Source organism: Pseudorasbora parva, chromosome 1, assembly GCF_024679245.1.
Source record: "Pseudorasbora parva isolate DD20220531a chromosome 1, ASM2467924v1, whole genome shotgun sequence".
Classification (NCBI taxonomy): Eukaryota; Metazoa; Chordata; class Actinopteri; order Cypriniformes; family Gobionidae; genus Pseudorasbora; species Pseudorasbora parva.
The window spans coordinates 39,388,482-39,401,311 of record NC_090172.1 but is presented as its reverse complement, the minus strand read 5'-3'; the positions used below and the strand labels follow the sequence as shown (position 1 = coordinate 39,401,311).

The window sequence follows — 12,830 nt, the reverse complement described above, 5'->3', positions numbered from 1 at the left end:
CCGCCTACGCTGGTTCCGGTCTTCGGCACCGGCACCCTTCCTCCAGTTCCGGGTGTCCCGCCTCTTTTGCGCCCTACTCCGCCATGGAGGGGGCGCCCGAGAGGCCACGCTCGCTCGTTGGTCTTGTCTCCGGTCCTCAGACCGTGACGTACCAGGGACACCCGCCTGCCTGGGCGCGGCCCCGGACCTCAGTGGGATGCAGGTTTTAAAAGCCGCTGAGCGCGCCTTCGCCTCTCTAAACCTTCCCATCACCGCCTCGACGGAGGTGCCGAAGAGCTCAGAGGGCGAAACCGGGGCATCGAGGAGAAAGGACCTCTCTTTCCCCCCGATGTCCGCAAGGTTCAGCCACAGATGTCTCTCCGTGGCCACCATAGCCGCCATCGACCGTCCGATGGCGACTGCTGTTTGCTTGGTGGCCCGGAGAGCTAAATCTGTGGTGCGGCGGAGCTCAGCCATCGCCTCAGGGGGTAGGCCACCCTGGCGTTCCCCCTGATCGAGGTCCCTCAGCAGGTCGGCTTGGTAAGCCTGCAACACCGCCATGGTGTGCAGCGCCGCCGCCGCCTGACCTGCTGACGTGTACGCCCTGCCGTTTAACCGTGAGGTCGTTCTCAACGGCTTAGACGGCAGGGTGGGAGTTCTCAACGTCGATGCCCGGCCGGATGCGAGATAGTTCGCAAACGTCTCATCAACCGGCGGCATCGACACGTACCCCGCCTCGGCCACTCCCTCCACATCAGCGAAATTCGCCCGCTGATGGCGGAATAAGCGAGCCGAGAACGGGGTTCTCCATGCCCCCGCGATCTGCTCGTGGAGATCGGGGAGGAATGGAAGGCTCCCAAGAGCCGGGGGGTTATGGCCGGAGAGAAACCGATCGTCCAGGCGATTTGGACGAGCGGCTTCTCCCCTAGCGCGCCGCCACGGCAACTGTAGCCGCCCGGCAGCCCGCTCCATAACCTCCAACAGCTCCCCGTACACGGGGCAGGATGGCTGGGAGGGTTCGGCCTCGGCCGCTTCACCACCCTCCACTTCCATCCCTTGCTGATGCGGGAGCTCCTCGGCCGACGATAAGGAGGAGTTATCACCCAACTCCTCCTCCGGCGGCCGCCCCTCGTGATCTGGCCCTTCGCCGAGCACAACCTCCGTCTCTAGACGGCGGGCCAGATCCAGCTGGGAGCCCCAGGACATAAGTCGCCGCTCGGCCTCGGCCGAAGCGGGACCACTCCCAGCCGCTGGACCCTCTTCCCTCGAGAAGAGGGCCAGACGAGAGCGGAGCGTCTTCAGTGACAGACGCTCACAGTTCGCACAGGAGGCACTCTCCTCCAGCACCTCCCGTGCGTGCTCCTCACCCAGGCAGAACACGCAGAGTGTGTGTGTGTCCTCAGGTGTGAGGAACCTGGGACACGGGTCTGCACACTTTCTGAAGCCGTGCTTTGACTTGTGCGTGCGCTTAGACATGATGCTTTTTTCCTCTCGAATCAGACAAACAGTCCCTGAAGACGAATTGGATGCGGTTGTGTTTGCAAGGCGCCCTTTTATACTTCCTGGTCGCACGTCTATGACGTCAGAGGCTGTCGCCGGTCAGTAGGACTGATGTGATTGGATAAACGTTTCAGACACCGGTCACGCTGGAGGCGTTCCCCATAGCGTCAGCTGACGCAGCTCGAGTTCCCTTTCGAAAGGGAACAAACATTTTGTCCTAAAAGGCAATGTGTTAGAAGCAGAAAAAATGGGCAAGCGTAAGGATTTGAGTGAGTTTGACAAGGGCCAAACGGTTATGGCTAGACGACTGGGTCAAAGCATCCACAAAACTGCAGCTCTTAAAAATTTGGCCAAGGCTCATTGATGCGCATGGGGAGTGAAGGCTGGCCCGTGTGGTCTGATCAAACAGACGAGCTACTGTAGCTCAGAATGCTCAAAAAGTGAATGCTGGTTCTGAAAGAAAGGTATCGGAATACACAGTGCATCGCAGATAGTAGAGATACTTCAAGAGATTTTCAAGTGTAAGGCTGGAGCCAAGCTGCATAGACTTGGACTCATTACAAGAAATTAGCATCTTAATTATCTCTTCAATAATAGCATCCTCAACCTAGATGCAATCACAGAATTGATCTCACCTCAGTATTGTCTTAATCTACATTTCCTTTCCTTCACCCCATCTCTTCTCTCCATATGTTGAGATCACCTGAAATTAACCCAAAATCTATATAGTTTAATGTGAACAAAATATACAATACTGTAATGGCACCTAGTTGCTTTTAGTTCTTCTGTACCACCTTTTAAAGTCAGTCTAACTACAACCAGTATTTGAAACACGAGCAGACAACGGTCTTCTTTTTATATGTTTACTTCCAAACAAACAAAAATATACATAGACATGGTACGCACTGTCAAAAAAACGTGTTTCTTCCAACGTCTCTAACTTCAAACTAACTAACTACATGCAATCGCTAACGCTGTGACGTATAGTGATATCTGACCGGAAGCTCAAAATACTGAAATGTTATAGGATCTAAAGATTACTAAATCATGCATTTTAAACCAATACATTTCTTATTAGTTTTCATGAAATGGTTTATATTTATTTATTAATGTTTAAACTAAATTATTATTTCAAGTGAACTAGTCCTTATGTGGCTCTTACAAACACTATACATGTTTGGTATCTTTTGAAATGGGCAGTGTTTGCGTATGGCATAGTATGGCAGTTGCTATCTCCTGCCATTCACAAGCAGGGGAAACAAACAGGTCATGATTCTGCTCATTAGACGAAAGTTATACAGCTGTCAATTTCTACAATTCTATAAATTCCAGATGGACACACTGAAGTCCCATACGACATTCTTTTTTTCTCATGGTTTCAAACGAATATAATAGAAAGGAAACAGCTGAGAAGAAACATCATCACATTTTTAATTTTATGCCGACTTTAATATAAAACTTAACTAATATGTGGTCACAGATGTGAGTGAGTTGCCTGTTAAAACAGTTTAAACGTGGTTAATCTAATCAGATTTTGAATACAGAACTGCATTTTATATAATATAGAGGACAGAATATATACCTCGATTTATGAAATTTATTAGCAAGAGATATAAGCTGCCTTACCATTTACGTTTGTAATTGCTTGAGGTTTTCAGCATAAGTATCCACATAATCATTTTTTTCTAGCTTGTACAAACTTTAAATTTTTATTTTTGCGCAGCGTTGTGGGCTATGACTGTTGCGTCTTGTGCACTTTCACGGACAATTCAAATGAATGCTAGCCTTTTTTTTGTGTCAGTGACAATACAGATAATGATTCATAATTGATTGATTAAATGATTGATATAAATGTAATAGGCTACATCTAATTGGTGCTGACAAGCAATATCTTTTCTATGCACATATGAACAGCAAAGACATATACTTGACAGATGAAGGACAGATTTAGTGTAAAACATAACGTAAGAAAGTTTTTGTAAGCATATCATTTCACCTATAAATGTCCAAACCCAATGACATATCGCATAGTGCTGCACTGTGATGTTAAATTAAATTAAATCGACCACATCACGTAGTGATGACAAAACAATGCCATGCATTCTAGAAATGTCCATAAAATCTGCCTAGACTCTAAAACTATATATAGCAAAGTTATACATCTAGCATGAGCAAGAAATGACTTTTCACTGCACTGACATTAGCAAAGTTATATATTGCTGTGCGCCCACAACCTCAGCATAGCTTAACTCTTCTAATCAATGGTAAGCACAAAAAAAAAAAAAAAAAACTCAAGTCAAGTAACTTTATTTATATAGCGCTTTTTACAATGCTGATTGTTTCAAAGCAGCTTCACAGTGTTAACAGGAAAATAATGCAGCAGAATTTGATTAGGCTGTACAGCCTCTCTGGAGAAAACAGTGATGTCAGCATTTCAATTATCATATAGCGACAAAGTGGTCAGATCAGTAATTTTGTTGATATAGATCATTTAGTTGAGTAATTCAATTTAGTTGAAAATTTTGTTTCCCCAGCTGAACAAGCCAAGCCAAAGGCAACAAGGAACCAAAACGCCATCAGGTGGCATAATGGAGAAAAATAAGAACAGTGGCTATTTACACGGTGTTAATAGCAACTAGATACTATTTACTCAGTGAAATCAACATACTTTCTTAGCGATAGATGATATTTACACTGACAAGCCAGACCCACAACGAGATGTTTGTTCTGGAAACTTACCATTGGCAGGGCTCAATCCGAGCGGCGGGATAAACGGTTGTCTTTCAAACTTCCACTGCAAGCAATAGGATAGCGCTACACCAACCAGAGCAACCTGAAGTGGAGCTTGTTGATAGATTAAACTTTCACCGTATCCGGTCGGCAAAACTCCGAACACATCTTCCCTTCTTAAGAATGACTTCAGTGCCGTTCTTTGTTCTTTTCTCAGAGAAAAGCTTAACTCCAAGTCTTCCAGAGTCGAGGTCAAAGCTCAGAGCCTCTGTGTTAACGAGTAGCATGCAAGCGCAACTCCGCCATCACTATGTTAAGCCACGCCCACCGACTCTATACACAATGTGATTGGCCCGACCAGAGTTTGGTTTTTACAGCTCAGAAGTGTATTGAGAGTTGCTAGACGTTACCTGCGGCAGATTATATTTGCTGCCGCTAGGGTGGGTCTAGATTTCTAGGCTAGCAGATCATATTGACTAAGTGGAAATAGTGATATATTCTATTTACACTATATTTAAGTAGAAGTTCTTTGCTAAATATAGTAATTACATGTAATTTATCATTTATTTTGACACATACATATTTGCAGCTCAGTATTGTTGTACATTAACAGATGCAATAATGACAGAGTAAAAAATTATTACTTTTATTTAAATTATTAAATGGAATGCCACCTTAAAGGGTCAATAAAAGTGAACCTTAAACCTAGCCCTAACCCTACCCAATAAATGCTTTTATTATTATTAAACTTTTTGTTTGGCACTTTATTTCCACATTTAGAAAATGTAAAAAATTTTTTTATTGAAAATAAATGCCTTTCCGATGTGATTTGTGATGAAAAAATAGAGAAGAGCAACCTTTGCAAAAGGCGGATTCGAAGCTGTGTTGATCGTGACAAAACAGTGATCTATTAGCCATACGCTTTACTGATTGCACCACTGAAGATGTTGAACTATGGGCATTTTTTATTATTATATTGTTTGGCACAGCCAGGCACAGGAGCTCGTGTGAATAGCACTTGCCAACAAGGCACGCTATTAGCACTTAGTGTGAATAGACACTCCGTAAAAGGCAACCTCTCTTCAAGATTCTCAACCTAACTACACATTAAACACTAACAAGCATTGCCCTTTGCTCAAAAACATAAAATAACAACTAGAAATCCACTGTCCAATTGAATTTATAAGCACAAACTGAACAAGCAGCAAAATCATTTTGTGTGCAGGCCCCTAAAAGAACAGTTTATTTTAATATGGTCAATTTTTCAAGTTCAGCATTTAGTTGAATGTTATGTTAAACTTTACTTGTTTCTATCACAGGATTGTTTCAGACATACCCACCAAAGATAAATACAAATATCAACGAGAGTTGTTCTTTTCAAGTTCTTGGCCTCTCTTGCTGCCTTTTCCATTAACTAACACAGCTTTGTTGTAGTCCTTTCAGCACACTGCAGACTTCAGACTGAACATTTTTTCAATGGATCATGCAAAATAGCGATCACTCATTTTCAACTTCGTTATAATTGACTGAAATGAAAGCCCAGAAATCCATGTTCCAGGACAACATTTTCTGCATAATACCCATGAATCATCTACTATAAAAGGACCCAAGGTTAGTGATTTGTTGCTATAGATACAGATCTCTGATTTTTCTTACATTAAAGGACAAATTCACCTCACCACAAAAATGACTGCATTGAGGTCTAGTGCATTTTGTGTGCGAGATCCCAACATATATAGGATTCTCTTTATTTCAACGATGAGTAAAAGCATCATTAGAATTCCCTTCTGACCCCAGCCATCCCATAACACCCTCTTTGGTCGCCACTGGTTACAAGAGACCACTCTGGAGCATATTGGCTATTATGGGCCATTAAGGAGCTAAAAACACAGATGCAATGGTTGCATGGCATGCATGAATTTGTCAGTTTTAATCAAGCAGTGCTTTTAAAATATCTTATTTGAAAGTCAATATGTCTGAAATACTTAGACTGTGCACTATTAATGCTCTTGAAGGGTGTAAAATGTTTCTTTTTGATACATTGAAGGTTTAACACATTATACGCTTTTTTAGAGAATTTAAAGCCTGTCACTTTTTAAATCTTTTTATTAGCTCTTTTAATTTGCACACAATAGTTTGTAGAGAGGCATAGCAGTAGACAGTGGGAAGGACAAATATATAATTATAAAAATGTATTATTGTGTGTTTGTGTGTTACCAATTAGTGTGTAGCCTATAACAAATTATGTAACAATCAACTATTACACCTGTGGCTAAATCTATTCAGCTTCTATTCTATTCATTTTCCCCTATTAAATTAAAGGTGGGGTAAGTGCTATCTGGTAAGCGTTGTTGGTATTTCAAATCATCAAAACAAACACGCCCCTACCCCTAAAAGGGTCTCGCCCCTATTTTGATATCTCTGCCCCACACATACGTAACCCGGCAACGACTATGCCAGAATCTGTGTGTTACTAATCCAGGTCGAATATTATGTGAAAAGGTCACCCCTTCTATCACAAAAACACAAACCGTTCTTATGAACAACTCGATAGTACTCAAGCATGACAGTCCAACTAACGAACATGACAAGATTAGAGTTACAGCGATCACAAAAACACAAACCGTTCTCATGACAACTCGATAGTACATGAGCACGGTAGTCCAGTTAACGACGACATATTACATTTATGACCGGATAAGGGTTATATAAATCATGAAAAGAGGAAAAAAAACATATATTAGGAGTATAGTGTCTTACTTGTCCAAAACATTTTGTGAGCTGACGCTTGAAACAACAGTGAGGAAATTTAGATGCTCCACAGTGTGGAATGAATGGGTCTTTATCTTCACTGAAGTGACTGACAATACAATCACAATTGGACAGACAAGCAAACATAACAAGAGCATATACAAGCAAAAGCCAGCATATTTGTTCTCGGCTAATGTCCGTTATTATGTGTGTCTTGTGTTTTGAATAATGACATGCACTCTTTGAATTCACAGAGCTCTCTTCTCACCATCAATAGTAGACACGCCCCTTACCTGCTGATTGGCTACAAGTTTGTTATTCCACTCGGCCTGAGTCTGTTTTGTAAAACGGTTTTGAAATAACACTTACCCCACATTTAAACTAATAGGGGATTTATTCAAACCACATTTCAAAAATGCTCTACAAAAAGAGTGCTGGATTGTAGAACCACCAAAGAATTTTTTTTTTTTTTTTTTTTTTTTTTTTGACTATGTCTTGTGCTTTTTGGAGCTATAGGCTACTTTTAGAGTTAACATTCTTTGTAGATTATTACACTTAAGATTATAAATGCCATACAGTCCTATCATTTTCAAGAGCTGCTCCTTAATTACCACATTAGAAGTAACAGCCACTGGCTAACTCTTAGGGGGACTCCTAGTGGTAACATAAAATTATTTGTGAATACGGACCCTGTCGCGCACCTGTGAATCAGGGGAATTGATAGCAGCTTCTAGACAAGAAATTACAACAAGAAATTGCCCAACCTAACAACTGGAGGTTGTCTGAATTGATACAAGTGAACTTGATTTTTGTTTTTTATTTGTATTTACAATTTCCATGACAACACTCACTGGTTATCAAATGTAGCAGAACACATAATCCTTCACAATAACCGGAGCTCTAGTTCAGCTCTAGTTTTTTTAATCAATGCAATACAATCCATATATTTGTGACTAACTGTCCAAATTAAGTGAAGTTCCTAAACGTAATTTAGGGAGAAGCGAGCCCATCTAATCTTCAAATCCACAGCCAACAGCCAGAGTATAATAAGCTGCTTACCTCTCCTCAGTCTCAGCTGTGCCAGCATCCCACCCCGAAGCTAGCAAGCCAAATAAGTTTAACCTATTATCTTAAGTTTTTTTTGGCAAACTAACTTGTTAATCCAAATCAATCGGCTTAAATGACACTGCATTTAATTACTGTTTTAAGAGTAACAGATTTTGAATTGTTAACGTGATTTAAATAAAATATGTGTGTTGAATAGTAAAAAAAGTATTATCCATGAAGGTTTATGAGGTCTGTCATGCTCCACTAGAACATATACTACAATCCAAACAATGTCAAAATTACTGTGGTAATGCAAACATGCCATCATATCATGGAAAAAAATCATACAAAATCAGTTTTACAGAACTGTTGTTGTCAAGACCAGGAAAAGGAAACATGTCCACAAACCAAATCTCTTACCTTTCGCTTTGACCGTTCAGACTTCTTGGACATATTTTTCATTTTTTTATGAAGATGATATAATACCTGAAATCAAAAAGAATAAAGAGATACTGTCATTATAAGAATCTGACTGAACAAAAACCTTTTTCAAGCGAGTCATCAATATCTCTGGTCCAAAAGAGAAAGGCTGTACATTTAAAAATGCATATCTAAACACACATTTTGCTATATAAATTGTATATACTAGGTATACTTAAAGCAATCACATGATATGAACTCCACATATTTTGATATCAAAAGGTTTTTGCAATGAACTAAAAGTCTAAATTTGGTCACAGTCTGGCATTATCGATTGCTGGTCATAATTCCACAAATACGGCACTGTTATTGCAAAAGGATGCACAGTTATGACGTTCTACAACGAGGTCACTGTATATTTGAACGTCCAGCTTTGCTAGAAGCAAACAAAGGAGCATGCATAAATTGATTATGAGGAGTCTGGAAAAGATGAATCTTCCCATTCCCTGTGACGTTTGGGTGATCTACTGTTTGTAGGCGACTTTACCCAATCTCAGAATCCAGAGGGGATGAATTATGGAGTGTCCATCGAACAGTCTGTGTGGGCGCATGGCCACCTGTTGCATCCTTGAATAAACCTGTTCTCGAGCACGATTGTAAAAGTTGTTGAGCTATGACCAAGGTTTTTTGACCTAAAGTGAATGCCTGTTATAGCCATTGTGATAATCATGTTGACACGAATTGGAGGAAACGCACACTGCAATAAAAAAGTCAGTTTAAAAGCAATCACGCGTCAAGGAGGCTAGCTTTCATTTTTAAACCATGTGGTAATTTCGAAGACGCTGCTAAAATCTTCTCATCCTCACACTATCATTTAAAACGATAAATCAGCTCGTATAGAATAAACCGTATAGATTTGTAGCTCCCTCGTTTAATTCTACAATATGTCTTATGTCGATTCCTTACCTTGGCATAACAGCATGTGATCAAAACCAGCGGTAACAGATACCCTATCACGAGAATGGTCACTTTATAAGTGTGCTTGGCCACCCGTTCGGTCCAAATCTCCCAGCAGAACGAGCTATTGGGAGCTTCAGGGTGATCCGTCAAAATTTGGTGCTGCGCAACCGGGACTGCAAAGATAAAGGAAAGCATCCAAATGACACAAACGCCAATGAGCGCATTCCTCCGGTTGCGAATACACGGAGACTTTTTGGAGAGCACCACAGCAATGTACCTATCCACGGACATGGCCACTAGCGTGAAAATGCTCACCAGCATGCTGACCATAACAAAATAGTGCACAAATTTACACAGAAACGCCCCGAAGATCCACTCGGGAAGAGAGTAAATGGTGGCCTGAAACGGGACGCAAAACAAAAGGAAAGATAAATCTGCTATGCTGAGATTTAGGATGAAAATGTTAGTGGTACTTCTCGAGCGCCTCGACTTTATTTTCCCAATGACAACCATCACTAGAGTGTTTCCAATGATTCCCAAGAAAAATATACATCCAAATATAACGGGCACAATCACTATCTCCGGACCAAAAGAGTCGGTCGTTTGGTTCGTGTCCATATGCTCCTCTGTCCAAATTACCGTTTCATTTCGGGATAACCCCATTTTCACAAGGATTCAAGACGCCCGGTCAAAACTAAAGAACACAAGTCCGTTAAGAAGCACAGAACAGTCACTATCTTGTTTGGTTTCTCATTTTCTCAAGTTAGCGCGCACGGACACATCTTTGGCTCGGTTGTGGAGTACTCCGGTTACGATGGGAAATGCACCGGCTGGGTATGAAGCACTAATGAGAACGCGCATCGTTTACTGGCGCGTGTTCTTTCCCGGGAAGACGCTGTAACACTGGCACAGGCTCAGTGCGGAAAGTTTACGCCCGGAAGCACGTAAACGATCATTTTGATCGATTCGGTATTATAATAGCAACGCTTCTCTGAAGTTGAATTGGCCTAATAACTATATTTTACTTTTCATAACTATAACCGTGTCTGTGGGTTAAAGAACATTAACATTTTTGTGCCCTTATGAACTTGGCTTGAAAAATTCTGAAGACCTTTACGCTTGTTCTCACATTATCTCAAGTTGTCACGAGTCGACGATACAGATAACCACGCGCAGACTCCGTGACTGACTTGCTTGTTTGTATGCTGCATCTAATCAGTATAGGCATAGGCCTACTACTGCTGATATCCACAACTCACAGTTGGGATTTCTCAAAAAAATTATAAATGAATAAATAAATATATACATACATTTTTTTTCATAAGTATACATTTCATGTATATGCCTACTCTCATTACCAAGTTACACTAACCAACTATGAACTTACTAACACAAGCAACATTCCACCCACACAAATAACAATAATAAAATGATGCAAGAGTGTTCAATGAACTCAATAAAAGATGAATATTCTTAAACTGTTTCCGGGATTTTATAGCAGCTGTTACTGTGCAGTTTTGAAAATATGTTCCTGAATTGAATAGCCTATGTTTTGTTATGCAAAACAAAATGTCTTATAGTGAAAAGAAGGCAATCTTTGTTACTAGATAGGGAAATCTAGTAATAGTTCTTGGAAGCATTTGGCTATAACATATCTGTACCCATTTACCCCTGCTACATCTACACATTTTCATAAATAATAGAAAGGATTCTTGAAGGAAGAAAACATAAAAATAGCAGATAAAAAAATAAAGTATTGCTTTCTACATTGTAGTACACCTGACATTAATTTATAAAACAAAAAGTAACTGTGTTGAAAGAAAATAAGAAAATATTTTATGTCAAAAGAAGAAAACTGCAAAATCAGGTAAAGCAGAGACTTTTGACTAAAGCCAAATGAGATGAATCCATGAATGTGACTCATTAAGGTGCGTAATATAAAATTTAAATATCCCTCTATATTTGTGACAATATCTTGCAATTGATCATGAGTTACACACGGACTACATTTAGCATCAAAACACAACAATGGTTATAATTACATTATATTTAAAGTAAATTATCAAGTACTCTTTGAAGGCAATTGGTTGGCATGCTTTTTTTTAAGTAGGTCTAACAATCCATAGAGGTCTAGTTTGGCACTTTTCTCTTACAGGAAATTTGCCATGTTTTCTGATGAGAAGAACAGAGTGTACAGTGTTGGCCTACAGCTAAAAGTGTGACTGATGCGAGAAAGTGTACATAGATACAATAGCATTCATTGAAGGTAAAACAAAAAAGCCCTTTTGAAGTATTCTTCCATCTATCCAATTACAATTTCACAAAAATTTTAATGACATAAAAGATTATTTGAGATCACCATAATGGTGATCAACATCAATTTATGAAGTCAAATCTCTCAAAACTGTATTGACAGTTCAATATTAAAGACGATTTTGGGAAATGGGTGAATACAACAGAGAAAGATAACTGCAGAAGTGAAGAACATTTTAATTGCCCTCTCTTTTTTCTTTTCTTTTTGCTTGACAATATGTCGCTCAAACTAATCAATTAGGTTTTCTGAGTAAAAATGCATAGTACGTGAATAGTACAGATTACTAGATTTTTACAATTAAGTTAAAGTGTTGGTTAGAGTCACTATTGGATTTTACAGTGGATCATATTCCCTTGTGGCTTTTTCCCCTTTGTAGTATCTTGCTGTGGTAATTTAATTGGTTATGCTGTTCCCAGGAAACTTGAGTGACTCAATGATATCTGCAGCTGTTACACCTATTTTCTAGATAAGGTGGGTTAATTTCCAAGAGGTAAAAAGAGCAGCTCTGAGGCACTCTAGTGCTCACAGTTATGAAATATGACAGGTTTTAGCCTAGGTGTTTGTGATCCACTGGCACGAAGATGGTGTTATATTTACTTCAGAGCCAACGTTCACAAATTGCATTCTGATATATTTGCAAAGATAGTCCAGGTGTAGCACTGTGTCCCTCAGAGGAGAGTATAGCAGAGGTGAAGGAATGGGATATGATGCCAAGTGAACAGGGTAAAACTTATCAACTAATAGATATTACCATATACTTCCCCAGTTGATTAATCACAGTAAATTAAGACTATATTACTATTTTTCTGGATTGTTATGTTTAAATATGCAAATGAGGTATTATCTAATTAAAAATGCACACATTTGCATAGATTTTCAGAATAGAAACCGTAACACTTGACAAAGCCAGGTTCTGTTGTTTCATTTTGCCGACTAATTAGATTTAACGTTTTTACAGAGGGGATTTAATGTCTTTTAATGTCATATAAACAAACCCTTCTGTAGAAACATTCAGAATAATACAACTGAAACATCTTTATAGGCTGTGTGGAGATTTCTGGCTCAGTGCATGATCATTTTTTTTGCTCATCCTCCTCCATTAAAACAAACAAACAAACAAACAAACAAA

General features: G+C 39.9%; 1 protein-coding gene across 1 annotated transcript in view; it reads right to left on the bottom strand.

Annotated features, from left to right (window-relative positions):
* Window positions 1–10,332, bottom strand: part of galr1b (galanin receptor 1b) — a 39,235-nt gene extending 28,903 nt beyond the window's left edge. The window contains exons 1-2 of the mRNA XM_067450692.1: window positions 9,394–10,332; window positions 8,428–8,493 (exon numbers count right to left, since the gene is read on the bottom strand). Of these exons, the coding sequence (XP_067306793.1) occupies window positions 8,428–8,493; window positions 9,394–10,050 (723 nt within the window). The 5' untranslated portion in view covers window positions 10,051–10,332. The remainder of the gene's footprint in view (window positions 1–8,427; window positions 8,494–9,393) is intronic.
* Between the last annotated feature and the right edge of the window lie 2,498 nt (window positions 10,333–12,830).